The sequence below is a fragment of the Giraffa tippelskirchi genome, chromosome 12 (genome assembly GCF_054371585.1).
Source record: "Giraffa tippelskirchi isolate mGirTip1 chromosome 12, T2T-mGirTip1v1.2.pri, whole genome shotgun sequence".
Lineage (NCBI taxonomy): Eukaryota > Metazoa > Chordata > Mammalia > Artiodactyla > Giraffidae > Giraffa > Giraffa tippelskirchi.
Window position 1 is genome coordinate 133,196,570 of NC_137286.1, and position 22,165 is coordinate 133,218,734.

The following is a 22,165-nucleotide window of genomic DNA, read 5'->3' on the forward strand; positions in this document are numbered from 1 at the left end:
GCTTAAAATAATTAAGCATTTTTCATATGAGATATATGTTTCCTTTAAAAAACTCAATAGTAATACAAAATCGCTTAAAATAATTAAGCATTTTTCATATGAGATGTATGTTTCCTTTCTTAAGTCTTCAGAAATCAATACCACAACGTGAAGAAAAAGACCTGGATGGTCATTATGGAATAAAAAATATCATTAGAAACTGAAAAAAAAAAAATCCAAACAGTATTTTTTCTGCTAAAAACTCTATCCTGAAAAATAAAAGCTATTTACTGTTAACTGTTGGAGAGCAACCAATAATCCATTTGATACAGTAACAAATGATAACACCCCCTGATATTACCTAGAACTGAAATATCTCAATACATCATAATACTTTAAAGTAAACTTTGCTTTACAGTCATAATCTCCCGTTAATGTTTTAACTCACTGTTTAACTTCCTAACAATTAAAATTACTTCATTATTCTCACATCATTTGTCAAAAAGGAAGACTACTCTTGGTTATAAAGCATCAACCAAAAGAACTATACATAAATTTCACACCTTTTCTCACAGAGAAGAGAAGTATAATCCCATTTATTAGGCAGACTCTGAATGTCAAATAGAAGATCACAGAGGTGACATTCCATAAGGGTGTTCATGATTATCACAGACCTTGTCTCTTCAACCGTACAGTCACTCTGCTCTTGTTACTGGATTATATGGACGCCCCCAAGGAAAACTGGAAAATAACAGCATTTTTTCAGGATACACCCTAGATTAAAGTGACTCAGTAGTCAGGGTGAGTCTATCAATTATATTTCCTAACAGATAAGAATGGATTAATCATTTAAAAAGTGGTAAACTGTTACATAAACCATATCAGATTTGTTAGATGCCCAAATATCCAGTCAATATACATATGGCTGATTTTGGTATAAATGACCATTCAAGTCTATCAAGTAATGACCAAGGGTAATAGTTTTTATTGAATGTTACAAGATCCATAGCAACTTTATTTAGCAAGTACTTGCTAAGTTAATATTCTCACATTGAATCTTTGCTATTACATTCACTACTTTTCTCTCAGATGTAAAATTCAAAGTTTGCATCTACTTCTAATATTTTATTCTATACTCTGTGTTGCTGTGATGTAATTTTATGTCTTTATATTAAAAGAGATTGAACTTAAGAAGTAAATATTTTTCCAAAGAAGTCATACAAATGTGAACAGATACATGAAAAGATGCTCAACAACAGTAATTTTCAGGAAAATTCAAATCAAAACCACAATGAGATATTGCCTCACAACTGTTAGAATGGCTATTATCAAAAACAATACGTGAACTGAGAACTTCCAGATGTTCAAGCTGGATTTAGGAAAGGCAGAGGAACCAGAGATCAAATTGCCAACATCCACTGGATCATTGAAAAAACAAGAGAGTTCCAGAAAAACATCTACTTCCACTTTATCAACTACGCCAAAGCCTTTGACTGTGTGGATCACAAAAAACTGTGGAAAATTCTTCAAGAGAGGGGAATATCAGACCACCTGACCTGCCTCTTGAGAAATCTGTATGCAGGTCAGGAAGCAACAATTAGAACTAGACATGGAACAATGGACTGGTTCCAAATTGGGAAAGGAGTACGTCAAGGCTGTATATTGTCACCCTGCTTATTTAACTCATATGCAGAGTACATCATGTGAAATGCCAGGCTCAGGCTAGATGGAACACAAGCTGGAATCAAGATGGCTGGAGAAATATTAATAACTTCAGATATGCAGATGACACCACCCTTATGGCAGAAAGCGAAGAGAAACTAAAGAGCCTCTTGATGAAAGTGAAAGAGGAGAGTGAAAAGTTGGCTTAAAATTCAACATTCAAAAAACTAAGATCATGGCATCCAGTCCTAGCACTTCATGGCAAATAGATGGGGAGACAATGGAAACAGTGACAGATTTTATTTCTTGGGCTTCTAAATCACTGATGATGGTGACTGTAGTCATGAAATTAAAAGACACTTCCTTCTTGGAAGAAAAGCTATGACGAACCTGGACAGCATATTAAAAAGCAGAGACATTACTTTGCCGACAAAAGTCAGTCTAGTCAAAGCTATAGTTTTTCCAGTAGTCACATATGGATGTGAGAGTTGGACTATAAAGATAGCTGAGTGCCAAAGAATTGATGCTTTTGAACTGTGGTTCTGGAGAAGACTCTTGAGAGTCCCTTAGACTACAAGGAGATCCAACCAGTCCATCCTAAAGGAAATCAGTCCTGAATATTCATTGGAAAGACTGATGCTGAAGCTCCAATACTTTGGCCACCTGATGCAAAGAACTGACTCCTTGGAAAAGTCCCTAATGCTGGAGAAAATTGAAGGCAGGAGGAGACGGGGACGATAGAGGGATGAGATGGTTGCATGGCATCACTGACTCGATGGACATTAGTTTGAGCAAGTTCCAGGAGTTGTGATGGACAGGGAAGCCTGGCATGCTTCAGTCCATGGGGTTGCAAAGAGTTGGACACCACTGAGCGACTGAACTGAACTGATTATCAAAAAGACAAATGATAAGTGTTGGTAAGGATGTGGAGAAAAGGGAATCTTTGTGCACTCTTGGTGGGAATGTAAATTGGTCCAATAGCTATGGAAAACAGCATGGAGGTTTCCAAAAAATTAAAATACAGAATTACCATATGATCCAGCAATTCCACCTCTGGATATACACCCAAAGGAAATGAAAACAGGATCTCAAAGAGATATCTGCACTCCTATGTTCACTGCAGCATTAATCACAATAACCAAGATACAAAAACAGCCTGTCAATAGATGAATGGATAAAGATGTATTGTATATAAAAACAATGGAATATTATTCAGCCATTAAAAAAGAAAATCCTGCCATTTGCTATGACTTAGATGAAGTTTGAGGGCATTATCCTAAGTGAAATAGGTCAGACAGAGAAAGATGAATACTCTGCTATATCACTTGTGTCTATAACTTAAAAAAAACAAAAGCAAACTCACAGAAACAGGGTAGGTTGATGACTGCCAAGAACTGGGAGGTAGGGTAAATGCGATGTTGTTCAAGGGTACAAACTTTCAGTTATAAGATAAATAAGTTCTGGGTATCTAATGTCAAGCACAGTGACTACAGCGATTAACACTGAATTATATACTTGAAAGGGCTAAGTAAGTAGATCTTAAATCTTCTCACCATGAAAAAAAAAAAAACAAAAGCAGTTATGTGGCATGCTGGAGGCTGGCATTAACACTATGGTGACAATCATTTGATAAAATGTAAGTACATCAAATCAACATATTGTACACATTAAACTTACATAATGTTATGTCAATTAATATCCCAATAAAACTGTGGGGAGGGAAAATCAGATTGAAGTGGAGAAACATTTTTATTATTTTGCAATTTTCTGTCCTGGATTAAAGTTATCAACTTATTCATTCACCTACTTATTACTAAATGCTTACTCAGTGAATACAGAAACCAATGATAGATTCCCTATTCTCAAAGAAAGGCAGCCATAGACTGAATTCAAAGATCCTGAAAGACCATGCGAGTATGTGTATAAAATAATATCAAAACATTCTTCTGTACTAATATCTACTTTTTGAATCTTTTAAAATAAGTCAATGCACAATTTTCTTAACCTAGTTCCCTACTAATGGACACTTATGGGTTATGACTTTTCACTAACAATGCACAGATTAACATTTTGTGAATAAATATGTGCATATTTTAAAAATTATTCCCATGGAATTTTTCCACTAAAGCAGAATTTGGGTGTCTAGGTAAGTGTACATTTTAACCACTTTTGCTATATTTTGGCAATCTCCCTTAATGAAGGGTTATATACTTGCCAAACTGGTTGTCATCACCTCTCTGTCCTGCCTTTGTCAATTGGACAGTAGGTTAACTGACAACTCATCTTGTGTAAGATAATATCACTTCATAGCACCAACCATCAGGCAAGTGCCCCAGTTCTAACATTATATTTGTTTTTGTAATAGCATGGCTATTGTCTACCTCTACCAGACTGCAAGCCACCAAGGGCAGAAATTGGAATTTATTGTCATCTTGGTGTGTTGCCATTAGGCGTAGAAAAGTTTAAATTACTTCATTTTTGTTTAATTTATTAATGTGAGAAATCGTCAAGCTGATTTTTCTTTTATGGGCCTTTGGCTGAGCTTTAGTATAATTTATAAGCTTAGTGAATTAAGTTCCTTTAAGAAAATAATAACTACATCAGATAATTGTGAGTTTGGCCTTCTCGGCATGCAAAGATTTCTTAACAGAAGTTCAGGCCAGGTTGTGATTTGATCTGAAACTGCAGCCCTGACTGCCAGGCTCTTCAAGGGATCTTTCATTCTTTCTATATAATTCTTATCTCAAGGGACCATCATCCTTAGAACTATCGCATTTATTGGTAATACCTCTACCTCCAATGTTAAAATGGCATCTGACTGAAGATGAGATAATCCCTCCTCGTATTGCCTGACTCACAGACATAAGATTTAACATCTTTCTATTTTCATATTTGAACTCACCATGGTACCCTCAAGCGCAGACCAGTACCTGGCTCATGAATGAATGAGGAAAATACTGACTCCAGAAGGCATAAAAAAAAGTTTTTCATGAATCCAATCCAGGCACCTCCTCACAGTGCTTTAAAAAAGAAAAGTAAATCCCTTAAAGCTCAAATTTATGTAGTTATCTTGGAAAAAATTTTAATTGCCTAGAGTCCACACAGCTCCTTGTTATATTCTAATATAACAAGGAGTATAAAACCATGACTAAAATATGCACACTCCACTCCAGTCTCTCTAAAAAAAAAAAAAGGAATTGCTAGTTTATTCATCTTGCCTGATGACATAGAAGGGCAAAACAAGTACCCAAACAATGAATAATAACACAAGCACTCAGACTGGAAAATCAATATGTCAGATCAGTAGAGCTGAGCTTCGTTTTAATGCTCTCATCCCTGAACGCAGTGGAGCTTACTTTCTGAATTATATACATGTATTGACCTAATTACATAAATATTGACTTTCCCTTATATGAAGATTTTTTTTTTTCAGTCTCAGTGTAATTACGATGTCAATATTTGTGGCCATAGTAACATTGAATTTAAACTTGTTAATTGTGACTGATGGTGGCACACCATGAGATAATCCAGACAGTCTCACAGTCTCTCAGCACATGGGTAACACTAGATAGTAACTGATAAATCGGGAATTTCTTAGGCGTATCATAGTAAGGTAAACTTCTTTAAGAAAATAATCTTAAAGGATGAAATAATTATTTCATCCCCAATAACTGGGGAGCTGGCCTCCTCCTGTTTGTCGGTTTTTACAACACACAGAATAACCAGGATGTGACTAGATTTTGGTCTATAATGTTGTACAACATTTTTTTTTTCTTTAATCAAACACTCATGCCGAACTTCAATCCCCAATCCATCATACTACTAAGTTCTTTGATCTACTGACAGATGTCTATACCCCTATCCCCATAGCTCTGTGTGTGTATAAAGGGTATCATTTAACATTTGTTACTATTCTTTGATATATTTCAATAAGGATCTGTGCATAGTTTAGCCTAATACAAAATATGATCTGTATATATTCTACTTTTTTAAAATTTCCAATTGAATTATCTCTCCTTACATGGCTTTATTTTCATAAGAAAAGATTTCACAGAGTTCCTACCATTGTTACATCTCTGGGCCAAGCACTGATACTATACCTCAGGACATTTTAATTAAATTTCTTTACTTTGATACCATTAGAGAAATATTCCAAATGCTTTCAAAAAGCTAGAAAGTGCTTTTTACTTTGTTTTCATAAAGTTTCTGAGCACTCCCACTCAAGGTCTTGTATGTTCCAATTTAAGAAATGCAGAAGTATGTGTCATATTCATCTTTTAGGGTTAGGTGAAACACAGGGAATGCTACACAAAACGATTAAAAACAATCGTGTCCACAATTTGGGTAGAGAGTCATTCTAGAAGGATCATGGTGAGGTGGTGTATCCATCATTCCATGATTTTCTTATTTGCCTCTACAGGGATGCCAGAGGAGATGAACCTCAGTGATGTGAAGCAAATCCATCAAACAGACGGTGGTAGTACTTTAGACACAACGGGAGCAGGATGTACGGCCGCAACTAAAACTATGGCACTGACTCTGATGGGGGTAGTGATGTTATTTCCTGGGCTTTGGTAACAGCTCTTCTGCCCTGATACACATGTCTTAGTGGAGTCTTGATTTCTCCCTCCTCTTGCTCTGAGTGGAATAAGGTATTTTTTCAAATGTAACAATTATGAGTAGGTACTAACTTCTTGGAAGCCAAGTTGGCATGTTGACAAAGTACCTAAAAATCAATGTTTACGTGACAGACCGTTTGAAAACATGTCATCTTTGAATCTAAAATATGAATCTAACTTAAATGTTCTTAAACGCTAACATGTTAAACCTGCAAATGTGAAGAGCACGGAAGTGAGTTTGAATGAGAAGGATTTAGTATGTCTGTAATTTTATTATTCTCAATTCGAACCTCTTCCTTTTTAAAAGAAAAAAAATGTTCTCAATTGAAGGTGTATTTGCAGGACAATGAAAACAATACATAGCGTTTCTTAAAATACTGGAATCAGAGTTTCATTAACTGAATTACAAACAAACAATGGCAAGTAGTATGCATGCATTTTCAAGATATTCTTCCATTTTTGTAAGCTATAGAAAGAAATGACTGAAAGCCTATAAATTATAGAGTAGATTGCAAGGAGCATTTCACATAATTTCATTGAAGATGCTTGATAATTTTTATCCACTGTAACTAAGCCACTGACAAACGTAAAGCTGAGTATTTTGATAGCATCTGATTTGTATCCCATTATATACAAAATGCATCTTTGGTATTGTGACTCTGTTCCCTCCTATCTCTCTGCCTCCTAATGGATTTAACTATGTTGCAAAGCACATGCCTGCTCTAGGAATATCTCTAATAAAGCTGTTAATTATTTGGTGGAAAATTTTAAAGAATATTGATCATTTTCTCCCAGAAAAAAATGATATATTCATCCATTTTCAAAATTTTATTTCAAAAATTTGTTGTTTTTTAAAACTTGATATTGAACAATTGTCTATATATTTCCAAAGCTCCTATGAATATCTAAAGATGCACTGATATAGAAAATATGGCATGCACTGTTTTAGCTCTTTTCCTATTTTCACCTTAGTAGAGCCATTAATCCACAGTCCCTGACTTCCCAGTTGAGATAAGATGCCTCAGCAGACACTGTGCTTATCACTGCACTTAAGGAGGAGGAGATAAGTCAGCTTTTATTAGGAAGTATCATATCCAGTCAATAGCCAGAAAATATAATCAATACAAAGTGACAGAATAGAAAAGAGAAGTGCTGAACTTATAAAATTTTTAAAAAATCAAAAAGATTTCAAATGATCTCTGAAAAAGAACTGATGGGGACTTAATCAACAACAAGCATTTGTGGGATGAAATCAATCTGTCCAAATAAGGAAACTATATGATCAAACGCTGTTCTCCCTCGGGTTCTCAATTATTGATGAGAACCTGGAGATGGTCAACTCACACCACAGTATTTTTAAACTGCCAAGATAAGTCAGATTTTTCTTGTCTGTTCAAATATGACTATGAACTGGAAGTGCTATTCTACCTGCCAATTCTGGATGCCATTTTCCTAGGCTTCCACTCCACCTTAACATGATCTCCTTGGATTTTAGCGCATTTGCACCACCATACTCCAAAAATTATGAACTTAAAATTTTTTTTTTCTTTTAATCTCAACTTCAGCTCTTTATTTAAACAGCTCTGAAATGTGTAATATGGGGTCAACCATTTGTGGCACTCCAGCCCAAGCCACAGTTGAGTTGCCACGGCAACACTTCTGACCCAAACCTGAGGGGTGTTTAGAAAAGCCAACTAAAGAACATGGTTCAGCAGTCTAAGATGTACCTGGATAAAATTAGTTGATAAAAGATAACTTTAGATATCGTAGGAAATGGTTAAGAGCAGAGTAGTAACAAAATCGATAGTATGAATGAATATCTTTTTATCAATTAAATTTTACATACTCAAATGAGTGCTGTCTACCTCCATGTGGGCATTTAGGAAACAATATATGTACCATAAATGATGAAGCTAGAGCTCAAAACACTTGAGATTTTCAGAATTTAAGAGCCTGAGGCATACTTTTTTAATATCCTCAATGAGGTCATTCTTTAACACTCTGCTGTAAACCATCTTACATTTGTATCGCTCTTTATAATTTACAAGGCTTTTTCAGAGGAGACAAAGCATATCATTTGACTTTCCTCACTTCTAAAGGATGGGCTCAATTTTTAGTCAAATCAAACAATAGCACTGAGTTGTTGTTTTCTTTTAATATGGCTCAGAATTTGCTTTATAAGAGTTTTCCATTAGTAAGGTTAAAAAGTTTTTACGCAATGGTAAAGTTGTTAGAATACATGTCTACTTTCCAAGATGACTTAAAGGATAACATTCAGGTGAATATATATGTATTTTAAATTATATTTCACGGTTATAGTCACATTTTATACTGGGATCAATTAAAGGAGTTTTCTTGAATTTCTGAGTTATTGTTATATAAATTAATCTGAACCAATCTAGTATTCTGCATGTATTGAGGAAGAATCAGTTAATCTGAGCCAAAATTCAGGGCCTTCCCTTTGCATATATATCATGATAAATGCTCTTACACAAAATCTCCTTTAGTCTCACCAATAATATTATCACCTCCATTTAACCAATGAGGAAACTGAGGCTAGAAATATTATGTACTTTGTTTGATGTCATACAACTAGTCAGAGTAGAATCAAATGTATAAGTAATGTCTCTAAACAAACCATGTACATTCTTGGTTCAAAGATATAACAGTTCCAGAACAGTAGTACAAAATCTTAAATTTAACAAAAAAGTCATTCAAAGGTGATTTAAGTCACTAAACAAGGATTTAAAAAACAAGTAAAATTAACTATACAATCCTAATGTATAATTATCAAATTGTATATTAGTATAAAAGCATAGGAAAAAAGAAAAATGTAAACATGAACCTTTTCTTTTATACTAATCATTACTCTCTCACATGTGAAAATTTTATTCAAATACATCAGCAGCTAAAATAAACCAGCTACCAAAAATGAGAAAACACACAAATATATGTTCTAACTATCACAGAATCATAACATTTCTTTTTGTTTTCTGAGCAGCTGAAGGGTTTAAATATTTCTTTGGCCAAAAGACACAGGATGGCATAAAAATATAAGGAAAGAAAGATGAGAAACAGGGAGGGAGGGAGCATGTGGCAGATTATTATTTCTAAAAATCTTAGATATGTCTGTTATCCTCTATTTGTCCAGGAACATCTTATCAATGAAGTAGTGTCTGGAGTGTTCTTTTCTAAATAAAGGACAAAAGTTAATAAGCTATTTCCTCCCAATACTCAGCTTTTCTGAAGTACTCAATAATGATGCTTTGAAAAGGACTCAATTAGTTTACTGCTAATTGTTTTCAATCACTAAAAATACTGTTTCTATCATCAGAACCCTTCAGGTACAATCAAAATTGTTTCTTCCTGAGTGAATTCATTCAACCCAGACTTGTGCTTTTTTGAGATAAGTCACTGAGCAGTCTGTGATATCAATATTTCTTTAGGTTGTCAACTTTGGTATCCTATATAAAAACATGGGTTATTCAGCAATAATTCATGTTATTAGGTATGACACTTGGCATATTAAGTTTTTTTTTTTAATTGTAGACTGTTGTATATCAATCATTTCTGAGTAAAATATAGACAAAATTTTCTCAAGTTTGAAATCTTTCTTTGCCTTTGCTAGAATTAAATGATGACTGAATTACTCTTATATCATCATTTTGTAAATGGAGTTTCACTAAAATGAGTCCTTAAACTAACCTGTTTCTATGTGCAGAAAAAAAAACTGAAGAATTTCATTACAATATGATTTACATCTTCACAGTAGAAATGGCAGTAACTATTTGGAACAGGGTGCCCTGATGGAAGTTTGTGGATAACTTTGCAAACATCTGATTCAAGAGTCTCTCCCCTTCCTGCACTTGTCAGTTATCACATTGGAAGCATCTTCATCGTGAAATATTGGGTTGGTGAAAAAGCTTGTGGGAAGTTTTATGTAGAATTTTTACAGAAAAACCTGAATTTTTTGCCCAGCCCAATATATATAAAGAGAGTATGCATCTCACCTTCCCAGGAAAGTTTCCTGTTATCACAGAGCAAGAGGAAGGGGATAGAGGAATTTGAAGTGCCATAGAATTAAAAGCAGACCAGAGAACATCTAAGGAGCAAACTGGTTGGAGACAGAAGGAATGGAATTGACCCAGAGCAATCACTTGGGTAATTCGGTAAGTAAATTCTACTTCTGTGAGTTCCAGTACCCACCTTTGAGCACCAGTGAACTGAAGGAACTAAATGTCTTAGAAGGAGAGGAAGTGGAAGTCTTTCTTTTCGCCAGATTACCCAGCCAAGGCCAGCAGCACTAAGGAGGAAAACAAAAAGCCTAATTTGCGAAACAAATGCTATGAGCAGTACAGTGTGTTTAGCAAGCACCTGCCTTATTCTATTTCTTTAAGAAATCTAGGCGCTGACCAGTAAGTATTTTTACAACAGTAATTTCTTCAGAATAACAAGACCCCCATAGGATAAACAAGGATTTCAACTTACAAAATTATGGTCAAAATTGTCAAAGACTTCCAGAATAGAATTAGTCAAGTCATGGTGCTTTTCCAACTCACCCCACACGCCCATTCCTCTCCCTCTCACCAACATACACACACCCATGCCTCACAGTTCCTAGCTATTGTTTCTATTTCCTTTTTATCTTCTTATCTGTATAACTGAGTTAACTGTATCTAACTCAGAATTACTTAACAGGACTAGATAATGCAACACATATTTAAGACCCACCTGGCACATGGTAATCCTTAATAATTTCAAGTTTGTGCCTTTCCCATTAAGCCTTCTCTTAAAATGGATGCGTGCCCAGGATGGGACAATACCACACTATTAAATTATTAATTCTGCCTATGGCTAAGCTTTTGATAGGGAAACAGCATAAAGAAGGTTTGAGTGTGAATAAATAGAGCTTAAGAAGGAGGGTTCACTGGAAAAATCCCTGATGCTGGGAAACATTGAGGGCAGAAGAGGGCATCAGAGGATGAGATGGCTGGATGGCATCACCAATGCAATGGACATGAACTTGGGCAAACTCTGGGAGATGGTGAGGGACAGTGAGGCCTGGTGTGCTGAAGTCCATGGGGTCACAAAGAGTCAGACACGACTGTGTGACTGAACAACAACAAGGAAGAGGAATAAGAGAGAGAATTGCAAGAGAGACCTACTCCTGCCTGTTTCATCTGTCATGTTTTGCTTAGCCTCATCCTGGCTACAAAGTTTATTCATGTAAAATGTATTTCCAAAATATAGGGAGTTAGAGTGGTCTTGCTTTTATTGATTATAAAGGGATATTAGCCCTGACCCAGTGTTTACAAGTGAATTTGTCTCCAACTGTAACAAACTGAAGACCTCAACTGCCAGCCCCTGTAATGGCAAGTCTACCTGACCAGAGTCTTCAGACCACATCTCAGAATGATTAGAGTCTGGGATAGAGCTCAGAGCTCAGGCCAAGATGAGGTGGAACCTAACCATTAATGAGCAGTGTATTGCTCAATATCATACTGAAAGTCACCACCAAGTGAGGATTTCTGAATGGCAAGATCATCTCCTTAAGTTCACATTGATAACAGGTGACAAAGCAAGTAGAGTAAGTCCCCTACATATGAATGAGCTCTGTTCCAAGAACGCGTTTGAAAGTCCAATTTGTTTTTAAGTCCAACAAAGTTATGCCTAGGCACCCAGCTAACACAATCAGGCTATATAATACTGTACCATGTGCTGTATTGTGCTTAGTTGCTCAGTCATGTCTGACTCTTTGTGACCCCATGGACTGAGGTCCCTGGGCTCACTGGGACCCCTGGTGAGCTACAGCTCACCAGGTTTTTCTGTCCATGGGGATTCTCCAGGCAAGAATACTGGAGTGGGCTGCCATGCCCTCATCCAGGGGATCTTCCCAACCCAGGGATCAAAACCAGGTCTCTCACATTACAGGCAGATTCTTTACTGTCTGAGTCACCAGGGCTATAAAAGTTTTATAATACTTTCACACAAATAATATATTAAAAAATATATAAATTAAAGAAAACATTTGTAATCTTACAGTACAGTACCTTGAAAAGTACAGGAGTAAGGTACAACAGCTAGGCAAGTTCACATATTTGAAGGTTCTTATGTAGGGACTTACTGTATTCTAAAGATAGATGTTAACCCTTTCCACTGAATCACTCAATATCTCTGAACTCAGAAAACCTTTTGAAAAGTAAGCTGATTAGGTAATTTTTTTAAGGTTATTTGTAGGTTTTACAGGGTATGTTTAAACTTCCCTTTGTTACATAAATGTTTTATTCTCATCTAGTCTCTCGGGTATTTTTTCTCGTCCCTGTCTTTCTCAAATTCAGCTCTAGTAATAATGTGAGCATCCTGAAGAGATCCCATATGCCAGATGCCCTAGTGTGACCATCTGATGGGGAGACTGGCTGAATCATTGACACATAGGCATCCAAAAATGCTGGAGAAACCAGAACAAGCACAGCTTCAAAGGTTTTAGTATAACTATCTGTATGACCTTCAACAAGTCCTATCATCCCTGTGAATTCAGTTCCTCATTTGTAACACAATGTGCTTGAACCAAATGATCACTAAATTTCCTTGTCAATTTCCAGTCTAAAAGAGTATCTATTTACTTGATGTCTTATATGATAACCTACTATTACTTAATACATAAAAGACACCTAAAAGTAATGCATAAAATATGATTTTGGTTACAACTCTATGCATATGGTGATAATTCTAATTTGTTTATCTCATATGGTGATGTGGCTTTTCTGCATAAGACTGAGTGGAATACTCTTTTCATAAATGAAGGGAAGAATAGTTAGAACAAAGTTTCCTGAGCTTTCATTTAATGGAGAGAACAATGTGCCTGAGCAAAGAGATTTACCCTGTCATTAAATATTTACCAATTAATTGCTTTTTGTTTTCGCTAATCTTACAGGAGCTATAATCTGGGGTCTTCACTAATTCAGCAGTAGTGTCTCACAATATCTAAAAGCAAATAGCGAAGAGTGGCACCACTAAGGGTCTGAAAGATCACGGTGTATGGAAGTCAGCGATGGAAGTAACACAAGTGCATCTGACAGAATTTTTTCTTCTTGCAGATTTTCCCAGGAGACTCTCTTAAATAGGGCTGAATAAATGGCGCTGCCTCTGATGATTTATTGCAGAACAAGCTGACAGAGCACAGGAGCGTGTTATCTGGTCCCCTGAAGTGTAGGGGCTAATTCAGAAAATCAAAGGAGACCAGAAGCCCAACAGTTGGAGAGAACGCTCTGTATCAGTCAGTGAGCAAGCAGAGAGAAGTGGGGAATTGCACCTTATCTAAAAAGATAGTTTTTAAATATTGTGTGTTGGTAATTTTAGTGTTTTGGTCTCTTCATTTATTACAAATATTAATGAGGATCTATGAGAATTTCATCACAGATGGTTAACTGCAATAAATTTAGAGTAAATTTTTCTACCTTACTACTACTTTTGCGACACATTCATTACAGTATAGATATAATTAAATGTAAATATGTGAATACATATACACATTTATTTATACCTATAAAATATACATACACATTCATATATTTGCATGTTTATTGCTGTTTGTGCTTTATGAATAGATAAAATATAACATAAAGGCTTTTATGTTACATTTTCATAAAACTTGCCTTTATATCAATTATTTCTGGCTTTTGAATCAAAGACTGAGAAGGTCAGTGCAATAGATAACTTTTATAAAATTGCTTCTGATTATTTTCCCATATGGGCTTTCATCTTTCATTTCAAATGGATCAGTACTGAACAGAGCTCTTACTCTACCTAAGAGAACACACAGGGCCACAGTGGCAACAGGAGGATGCACACAGGGGTGTATGTTCAGAAAGCCTCACTGGCACAGCCGTATGTATACACATTCTATGATCTTTAAGAGACTGTTCCCTGGAGAATAATGCAAGGCATCAAGAGCTTATGATTCTTATTATAAAATATGTAAAAATGTGAACTGTAACAACTCACTTGCTTTTAGATTATTAACTAACTGAAGTTAAGCTGAGCAAGACAGTAACAACAATCAAAGGAACTCAAATGTATCCTCATTTTCCTCAAGTCACTGGCTGTTCTGTTTTCTGCCTTAGTGATGCTCCCCTTTCAGTATCCCACTGCCTTTGTTATCTCTGCTCACAGGGCCTGCATGGGACACTTTGTGAGAAATGGAACTCAGACTTGGAAAGAAGACTAGTCTTGCTTTTGAATAGCAACTCTCTGAAATGTCTGTGAAATTGAGATGATCATATCTCCCCCACCCCATGGCTGATATATTGGGAAGATTTACTTAGTGGTTATATCTACATTGACTGGCACACTGTGGTGATTAAGTAAACACGAGGTAACATTTTATCAAGGCTTGCTTTTGGGTGAAATTTTTCACACTACATATGTTGAAAAATCATTTGATTTTAAAACTCTATGGAAGCAATCCCACTCGTGGGCATAAACCCAAAGAAAACCATAATTCAAAAAGATACATACACTGCAATGTTCAGTGCAGCACTATTTACAATAGGCACATGTAGGCAATCTAAATGTCCATCAACAGAGGAATAGATAAAGAAGATGTGATACATATATAATGGAATATTACTCAGCCACAAAGAAGGATGAAATAATGTCACTTGTAGCAACATGGATAGACCTAGAGATTGTCCTACTGAGTGAAGTCAGACATAGGCAAATATCATATGATATTGCTTATACGTGGAATCTAAAAAAAAAGGGTACAAATGAACTTATTTACAAGAGAGAAGTAGAGTCACAGATGTAGAAAACAAACTTACACTTATCAGGGGATTAGGGTTGTTAGTACTGTTTAGTTGCTAAGTCATGTCCTCCTCTTTTGAGACCCCATGGACTGTAGCATGCCAGGCTCCTCTGTTCATGGGATTTTTCAGGCAAGAATACTGAAGTGGGTTGCCATTTAGGGGATGAAGGTGGGGAGGGATAAACTGAGAGTGAGATTGACATATGCTATATAAAATGGACTTCCCAGGTGGCACAGTGGTAAAGAATCTACCTGCCAATGAAGGAGACATAAGAGATGTGGATTCAATCCCTGGGTCAGGAAAATCCTCTGGAGCAGGAAATTTCAACCCACTCCAGTATTCTTGCCTGGAAAATCCCATGGACAGAGGAGCCTAGTGGGCTACAGTCCATAGGATCGCCGAGTCAGACACGACTGAGTACAAGCGTGAGGGTATATGTAAATTAGATAACTCATGAGAACCTAGCATACAGCACAGGGAACTCTGCTCAGTGCTCTGTAATGGCCTATATGGGAAGAGAATCTACAAACAAACAAACCAACAAACAAAAAAATAGTGGATATATGTAAAAGTATAACCGATTCACTTTGCTGTACACCTGAAATTAATACAATATTGTAAACCAACTATACTCCAATAAAATTTTTTTTAAAAAACAAAAAACCTATATAGAAACCTGAAGGTCATGTATTTCTTTATTTTACAGAAGAGAAGTCTAAAATCTGGAAAAGAAAAATGAATTACCCAAGGTAACAACACAACTGTTTTGAAACAAAAGATCACCAAACACTCGCTATTTAAGCAGTTCTGTGCCCCATATTGAATCAAACTGCACGCTTGTATATCCTAGAATTTAACAGAAATTGCCCCATAACTGGGCTTCTCTAAGGACTCAGTGGTAAGAATCCACCTGTCAATGGAGGACCCTTGGGTTCAATCCCTGGGCCAGGAAGATCCCCTGGAGAAAAAAATGGCGACTTCCTCCAATATTCTTGCCTGGGAAATTCCATGGATAGAGAACAGTCCATTGGCTCAAAGAGCTGGACACAGCTTAGCAACTAAAGAGCAACAACTACAGGGACTAAACAAACAGGCAAACATACCAGTTTGGGAGCGTATGCTTAGTCTTGTGATTTTCAGAAAATGAAAATAAAGCTACCTAGAGAAGTTATAAAATCTAACATTACCATGACATTGACTAAAATAGTACAAATAATGTAATAGAATTTGAATGTAATGGTTATAAAATAAATTTTAATCTCTTTCCAAATTCACTATTCTGATTCTTGATAAGCCTACCAATTTGCTAAAGTATTCAGGACACTTTGATAAATAACCTGTTTCAACATAGATTTTTCAAATTTTCAAATTCATCACTATTTTATTTTCAAATTATAGGAAATAAAATTAAAATATGTTTTATGTCACATTTAAAGGTACTAAAAGAAACATTTATTCTATGTCACTGTTATTGTTACCTACCGTATCATTTTTATGTGCCATTTTTAGATTTACCATCTCTGTATCAGATTATAATTAGGTTATATCTTGAAAGATGAAGATCAGTAGATCATGTTCATGTTCATTTTAATTGGAAGTTCTTTGTTATTTAAAAATTAAGCTAGTTTATTGCACTATAGCATCTTCTATGATTTTAAAATAATGAGAAAATATGAATATTTTAAATATTTCTAAACAACTTCCCTTTAGAAGATCATTATTTCATTTTATTATAAAACATAAGGGCAAGTCAGCCATAGTTGAACTATGTAACTTTTAATTCCTAGTTCTATTTTTCTCTTAAAATCCAAAGAGATGTTAGTTATTTGTGTTCTTTGGGATGCAAAAGAAAAATCCTCTGGTACTTCTCTTATTAGCTACCTTTTTCTAAAACAGAGTGAATCATCTCCATATATAACAGGAAATTTTAGAGGTGAAATGATGAATTCCAATGTAGGATAGTGAGAAAATAATTTAATGGAGAGTATATTCATAGAATTAACTCTGGTATAACTGTGAACACCACATTCATGTTATCCTTCAAGTCTTATCTGCTTGCATGTAAAACTTTATTTTAATCAACTTTTCTGATTAAAAAATAAAATATTTCCATTGAAAAATCTTGAAGATAGAATATCAAAAATTCTCCAACCTCTGTTCATTGTGCCTCATTTAAAAAAAAATCTAGCTTGTAGAAATACAGCTATATAAAATATACACACATTATATTTAGATTCAGAGATCTATATAGAAGGGGTTTCCCTGGTGGCTCAGATGTTAAAGAATCTGCTGGCAACATGGAAGACCCAGGTTCAACCTCTTGGTAGGGAAGATCCCCTGGAGAAGGGAATGATGATGACCCACTCCAGAATTCTTGCCTGAAGAATTCCATGGACAGAGGAGCCTGGCAGGCTTCAGTTCATGGGGTCGCAGAGTCAGACATGAATTACTTCATCTAAGTAGAAGACACACGTATATAAAGAAATACATATATATAGGGATTATATGTTTACATAAATATATAAAGAGGGGATACTTTATGACGTGATTATATGTTTTCTTTTTAAGAAGTCATTATTGCTTAACAATATGAATGTTGTCTAGGCCATAAATACAATTCTAAAAATAATTATAACTGATTCAAAGTATTTTTTATATGAAGATCAATTATTTAATCAATGCCCTGTGGAGCAACAATATTTCCAATATATCATAGACAATGTTTTTGAAAATCTTTATTAAACTAAATTTTACACACCTCCATGATTATACTGAGGGCTTCCCAGGTAGCTCAGTTGATAAAGAATCTGCCTGCAATACAGGAGACCCCAGTTCAATTCCTCAGAAAGATTCCCTGGAGAAAGGATATGCTCCTCACTCCAGTATTCTTGGGCTTCCCTGGTGGCTCAGACATTAAAGAATCCGCCTGCCAAGCGAGAGACCTGAATTAGATCTCTGGGTGGTCAAGATCCCCTGGAGGAGGGCATGGCAACCCACTCTAGTATTCTTGCCTGGAGAATCCCCATGTACAGAAGAACCTGACAGGCTACAGTCCATGGGATCACAAAGCGTCAGAACATGACTGAGCGACTAAGCACAGCACAGCACATGATTATCCTCTTGGATTAGTTTTCCTTCCTTAGGTGGAACAGGAAAAGTAGATGCTTTATTCCAATTGGAATGACCAGCATAGCCAAGAACCAACAAACAATAAAGATATGAATCATTTTTTTTTCATAAACTTTGATCCCATTATGCTTCCTGATTCCCCTAAATTGAAGGTAATTCTGTCCTTAAATCAATGTACCATAAAATCAGATTACAATCATTTGTGTACTTATCTTATTTTTCCTGGCAGGTTAAAGGTTACTAATGGCTTTCAGAATCCTTTGTGGTAACACAGTCCTTTGAACTTAGTAGATGTCCGAATATATGTGTTAAATCAAATCTAATTTTGACAGGATGCAAAAAGATGCTAATTTATTGTATTTGTTATAATTAATTAACCTTAAAAATCTTCAACCTTGAAATATCCTAAAAACAGCTGTAATATTAATAATTCCCTACCTATATCAAAGGAAATGAGAGCAAATGAGAAACTAACGGGAAAATATCTGTCAATAGGAAAATGATACAGATTTATAATTGTTATTGCCAATGAACTATTTGCTGACTGGAAAAGGTCAGTTTTCATTCCAATCCCAAAGAAAGGCAATGCCAAAGAATGCTCAAACTACCGCACAATTGCACTCATCTCACACACTAGTAAAGTAATGCTCAAAATTTTCCAAGCCAGGCTTCAGCAATACGTGAACTGTGAACTTCCAGATGTTCAAGCTGGTTTTAGAAAAGGCAGAGGAACCAGAGATCAAATTGACAACATCTGATGGATCATTGAAAAAGCAAGAGAGTTCCAGAAAAACATCTATTCCTGCTTTATTGACTATGCCAAAGCCTTTAACTGTGTGGATCACAATAACCTGTGGAAAATTCTTAAAGAGATGGGGATACCAGACCATCTGACCTGTCTCTTGAGAAAACTGTATGCAGGTCAGGAAGCAACAGTTAGAACTGGACATGGAACAACAGACTGGTTCCAAGTAGGAAAAGGAGTACGTCAAGGTTGTATATTGTCACCCTGCTTCTCTAACTTACATGCAGAGGACATCATGAGAAACGCTGGGCTGGAAGAAACACAAGGTGGAATCAAGATTGCTGGAAGAAATATCAATAACCTCAGATATGCAGATGACACCACCCTTATGGCGGAAAGCGAAGAACTAAAGAGCCTCTTGGTGAAAGTGAAAGAGGAGAGTGGAAAAGTTGGCTTAAAGCTCAACATTCAGAAAACAAAGATCATGGCATCTGGTCCCATCACTTCATGGGAAATAGATGGGGAAACAGTGAAAACAGTGTCAGACTTTAATTTTTTGGGCTCCAAAATCACTGCAGATGGTGATTGCAGCCATGAAATTAAAAGACGCTTACTCCTTGAAAGGAAAGTTTTGACCAACCTAGATAGCATATTTAAAAGCAGAGACATTACTTTGCCAACAAAGGTCTGTTTAGTCAAGGCTATGGTTTTTCCAGTAGCCATGTATGGATGTGAGAGTTGGACAGTGAAGAAAGCTGAGTGCCAAGAATTGATGCTTTTGAACACTTGTGTTGGAGAAGACTCTTGAGAGTCCCTTGGACTGCAAGGAGATCCAACTAGTCCATCCTAAAGGAGATCAGTCCTGGGTGTTCATTGGAAGGAGTGATGTTGAAGCTGAAACTCCAATATTTTGGCCATCTCATGCAAAGAGTTGACTCATTGGAAAAGACCCTAATGCTGGGAAGGATTGGGGGCAGGAGGAGAAGGGGACAACAGAGGATGAGATGGCTGGATGGCATCACCGACTCGATGGACACGGGTTTGGGTAGACTCTGGGAGTTGGTGATGGACAGAGAGGCCTGGCGTGCTGCAATTCATGGGGTCGCAAAGAGTCAGACATGACTGAGTGACTGAACTGAACTATACATTTTTTATTAGTTCACATCTGACCTCTTAATAGTGAAGTATAACCTGAGAGCCACAACATTTTGAAGACGTCTGTACTGGGAAGGAGTTTATTAGACTTATGTGCCTGCCAAGCTCAGAATGCCTTCTGAGGAAATTTAAAATATGATTCCTTTTCCCCTTATAGCTGACAGGGTGGGGGTGATCCAGGACAGCACTGTCCAACAGAAATGTAATGCGAAATGTGAGCCACCTATGAAATGTTACATTTCCTAGTAGCCACATTAAAAAAGGAAAAGGAGAGTAGAAAGATATAGCTGGTATTTAGCAATACATTTAACTCGATGTATGCAGATAACCCCTGGAGAAGGAAATGGTATCTCACCACAGTACTCTTGCCTCAAAAATCCTATGAACAGAGGAGCCTAGAGAGCTACAGTCCATGGGGTCACAAAGTGTCAGACACAACTGAGTGAGTAAACAACAACAAACAAACAAACAACAATGCAGATTACCAGCATTTCAACATGGAACAAATTTAACATTCATCAGTAAGAGATTTTCTATTAACTTTTTTTAATTAATCAATTCAATTGGAGAATAATTTTTTTACAACATTGCGGTGGTTTTTGCCATATGGCAACATGAATCACCCACGAGTGCACATGTGTCTCCCCATCCTGAACCCCCCTCCTACCTCCCACCCCACCGCGTCCCTCTGGGTTGTCCCAGAGCACTGGTTTTGAGTGCCCTGCCTCATGTGGTGAACTTACAATGGTCATCTATTTTAGATATGGTAGTACACATTTCAATGCTATACTATCAAATCATACCACCCTACCCTTCTCCCACATAGTCCAAAAGATTGTTCTTTACGTCTGTGTCTCTTTTGCTGCCTTGCATATAGGATTGTCATTACCATCTTTCTAAATTCTATATGTATGTGTTAATATACTGTATTGGTGTTTTTCTTTCTGACTTACTTCACTCTGTATAATAGGTTCCAGTTTCATACACCTCATTAGAACTGAGTCAAATGTGTTCTTTTTTAGAACTGAGTAATATTTCATTGTGTATATGTACCACAACTTACTTTTCCATTTGTCTGCCAATGGACATCTAGATTGCTTCCATATTCTGGCTATTGCAAACAGTGCTGCAATGAACACTGGAGTACATGTGTCTCTTTCAATTCTGGTTTCCTTAGTGTGTATACCCCACACTTTTATATTCATTATTTTGCAATCTAGCATGTGCTTACTGCATATCTCAATGTGGACATGCTGTGTTGCAGCTCCTGATATTGTGGCTACTGTATTGGACACACAGGTAAGAGGTGGAGACACCAAGGCACCTTGGGAAAAATGATCATTAATAAAGAAAAAAACTTGAGAAGCCTCCCTTAATCATAAATCTGAAGCAAGAAAATGCACGTGAACTTGGAGACATGCCCCTTTCCTTACAAATGAGCAAAACTTGTAAATGGAGAAGGCAATGGCAACCCACTCCAGTCCTCTTGCCTGGAAAATCCCATGGACGGAGGAGCCTAGTAGCCTGCAGTCTATGGGGTCGCTAGGACTCGGACAAGACTGAGTGACTTCACTTTCACTTTTCACTTTCATGCATTGGAGAAGGAAATGGCAACCCACTCCAGTATTCTTGCCTGGAGAATCCCAGGGACAGGGGAGCCTGATGGGCTGCTGTCTGTGGGGTCGCACAGAGTTGGACACGACTGAAGCGACTTAGCAGCAGCAGCAGCAAGCAGTCCTTCTAAATATGGATAGGAATTGAAAATTCTAAGAAAGAGATGTCTCTGAAGACCACAGAGATTCTCTCCTTGACCAAATTCTATTCAACCTTTTCTGAACTCTCAACCGGGCCCTGACCTTTGGGTTTCCATATCGGTTTCTGCATTGTCCAATTTTAGCAAGAACCCTGCTAGGTCAGTTTAGCCAGAATCTTCCATCTGTGATGTGTGGTCACCCTCAATTTCCAGGGTCATCTGCCTTTACCATCCCCCAGGTGACTCTGATCATCTAGGACAGCCTTCAGCAAGAATCCTATTAGGTCATTGTAGCCAGAAATTCCCAAAACCCATG

The 22,165-nt window shown here is 36.6% G+C and overlaps 1 protein-coding gene across 1 annotated transcript in view; it reads left to right on the forward strand.

The window, feature by feature from the left end:
* The window catches only part of GPC5 (glypican 5), a 1,454,838-nt gene extending 1,447,813 nt beyond the window's left edge, over window positions 1–7,025 (forward strand). Inside the window, exon 8 of the mRNA XM_081551124.1 lies at window positions 6,062–7,025. Coding sequence (XP_081407250.1) covers window positions 6,062–6,219 — 158 coding nt within the window. The 3' untranslated portion in view covers window positions 6,220–7,025. The remainder of the gene's footprint in view (window positions 1–6,061) is intronic.
* The last annotated feature ends 15,140 nt before the right edge of the window (window positions 7,026–22,165 follow it).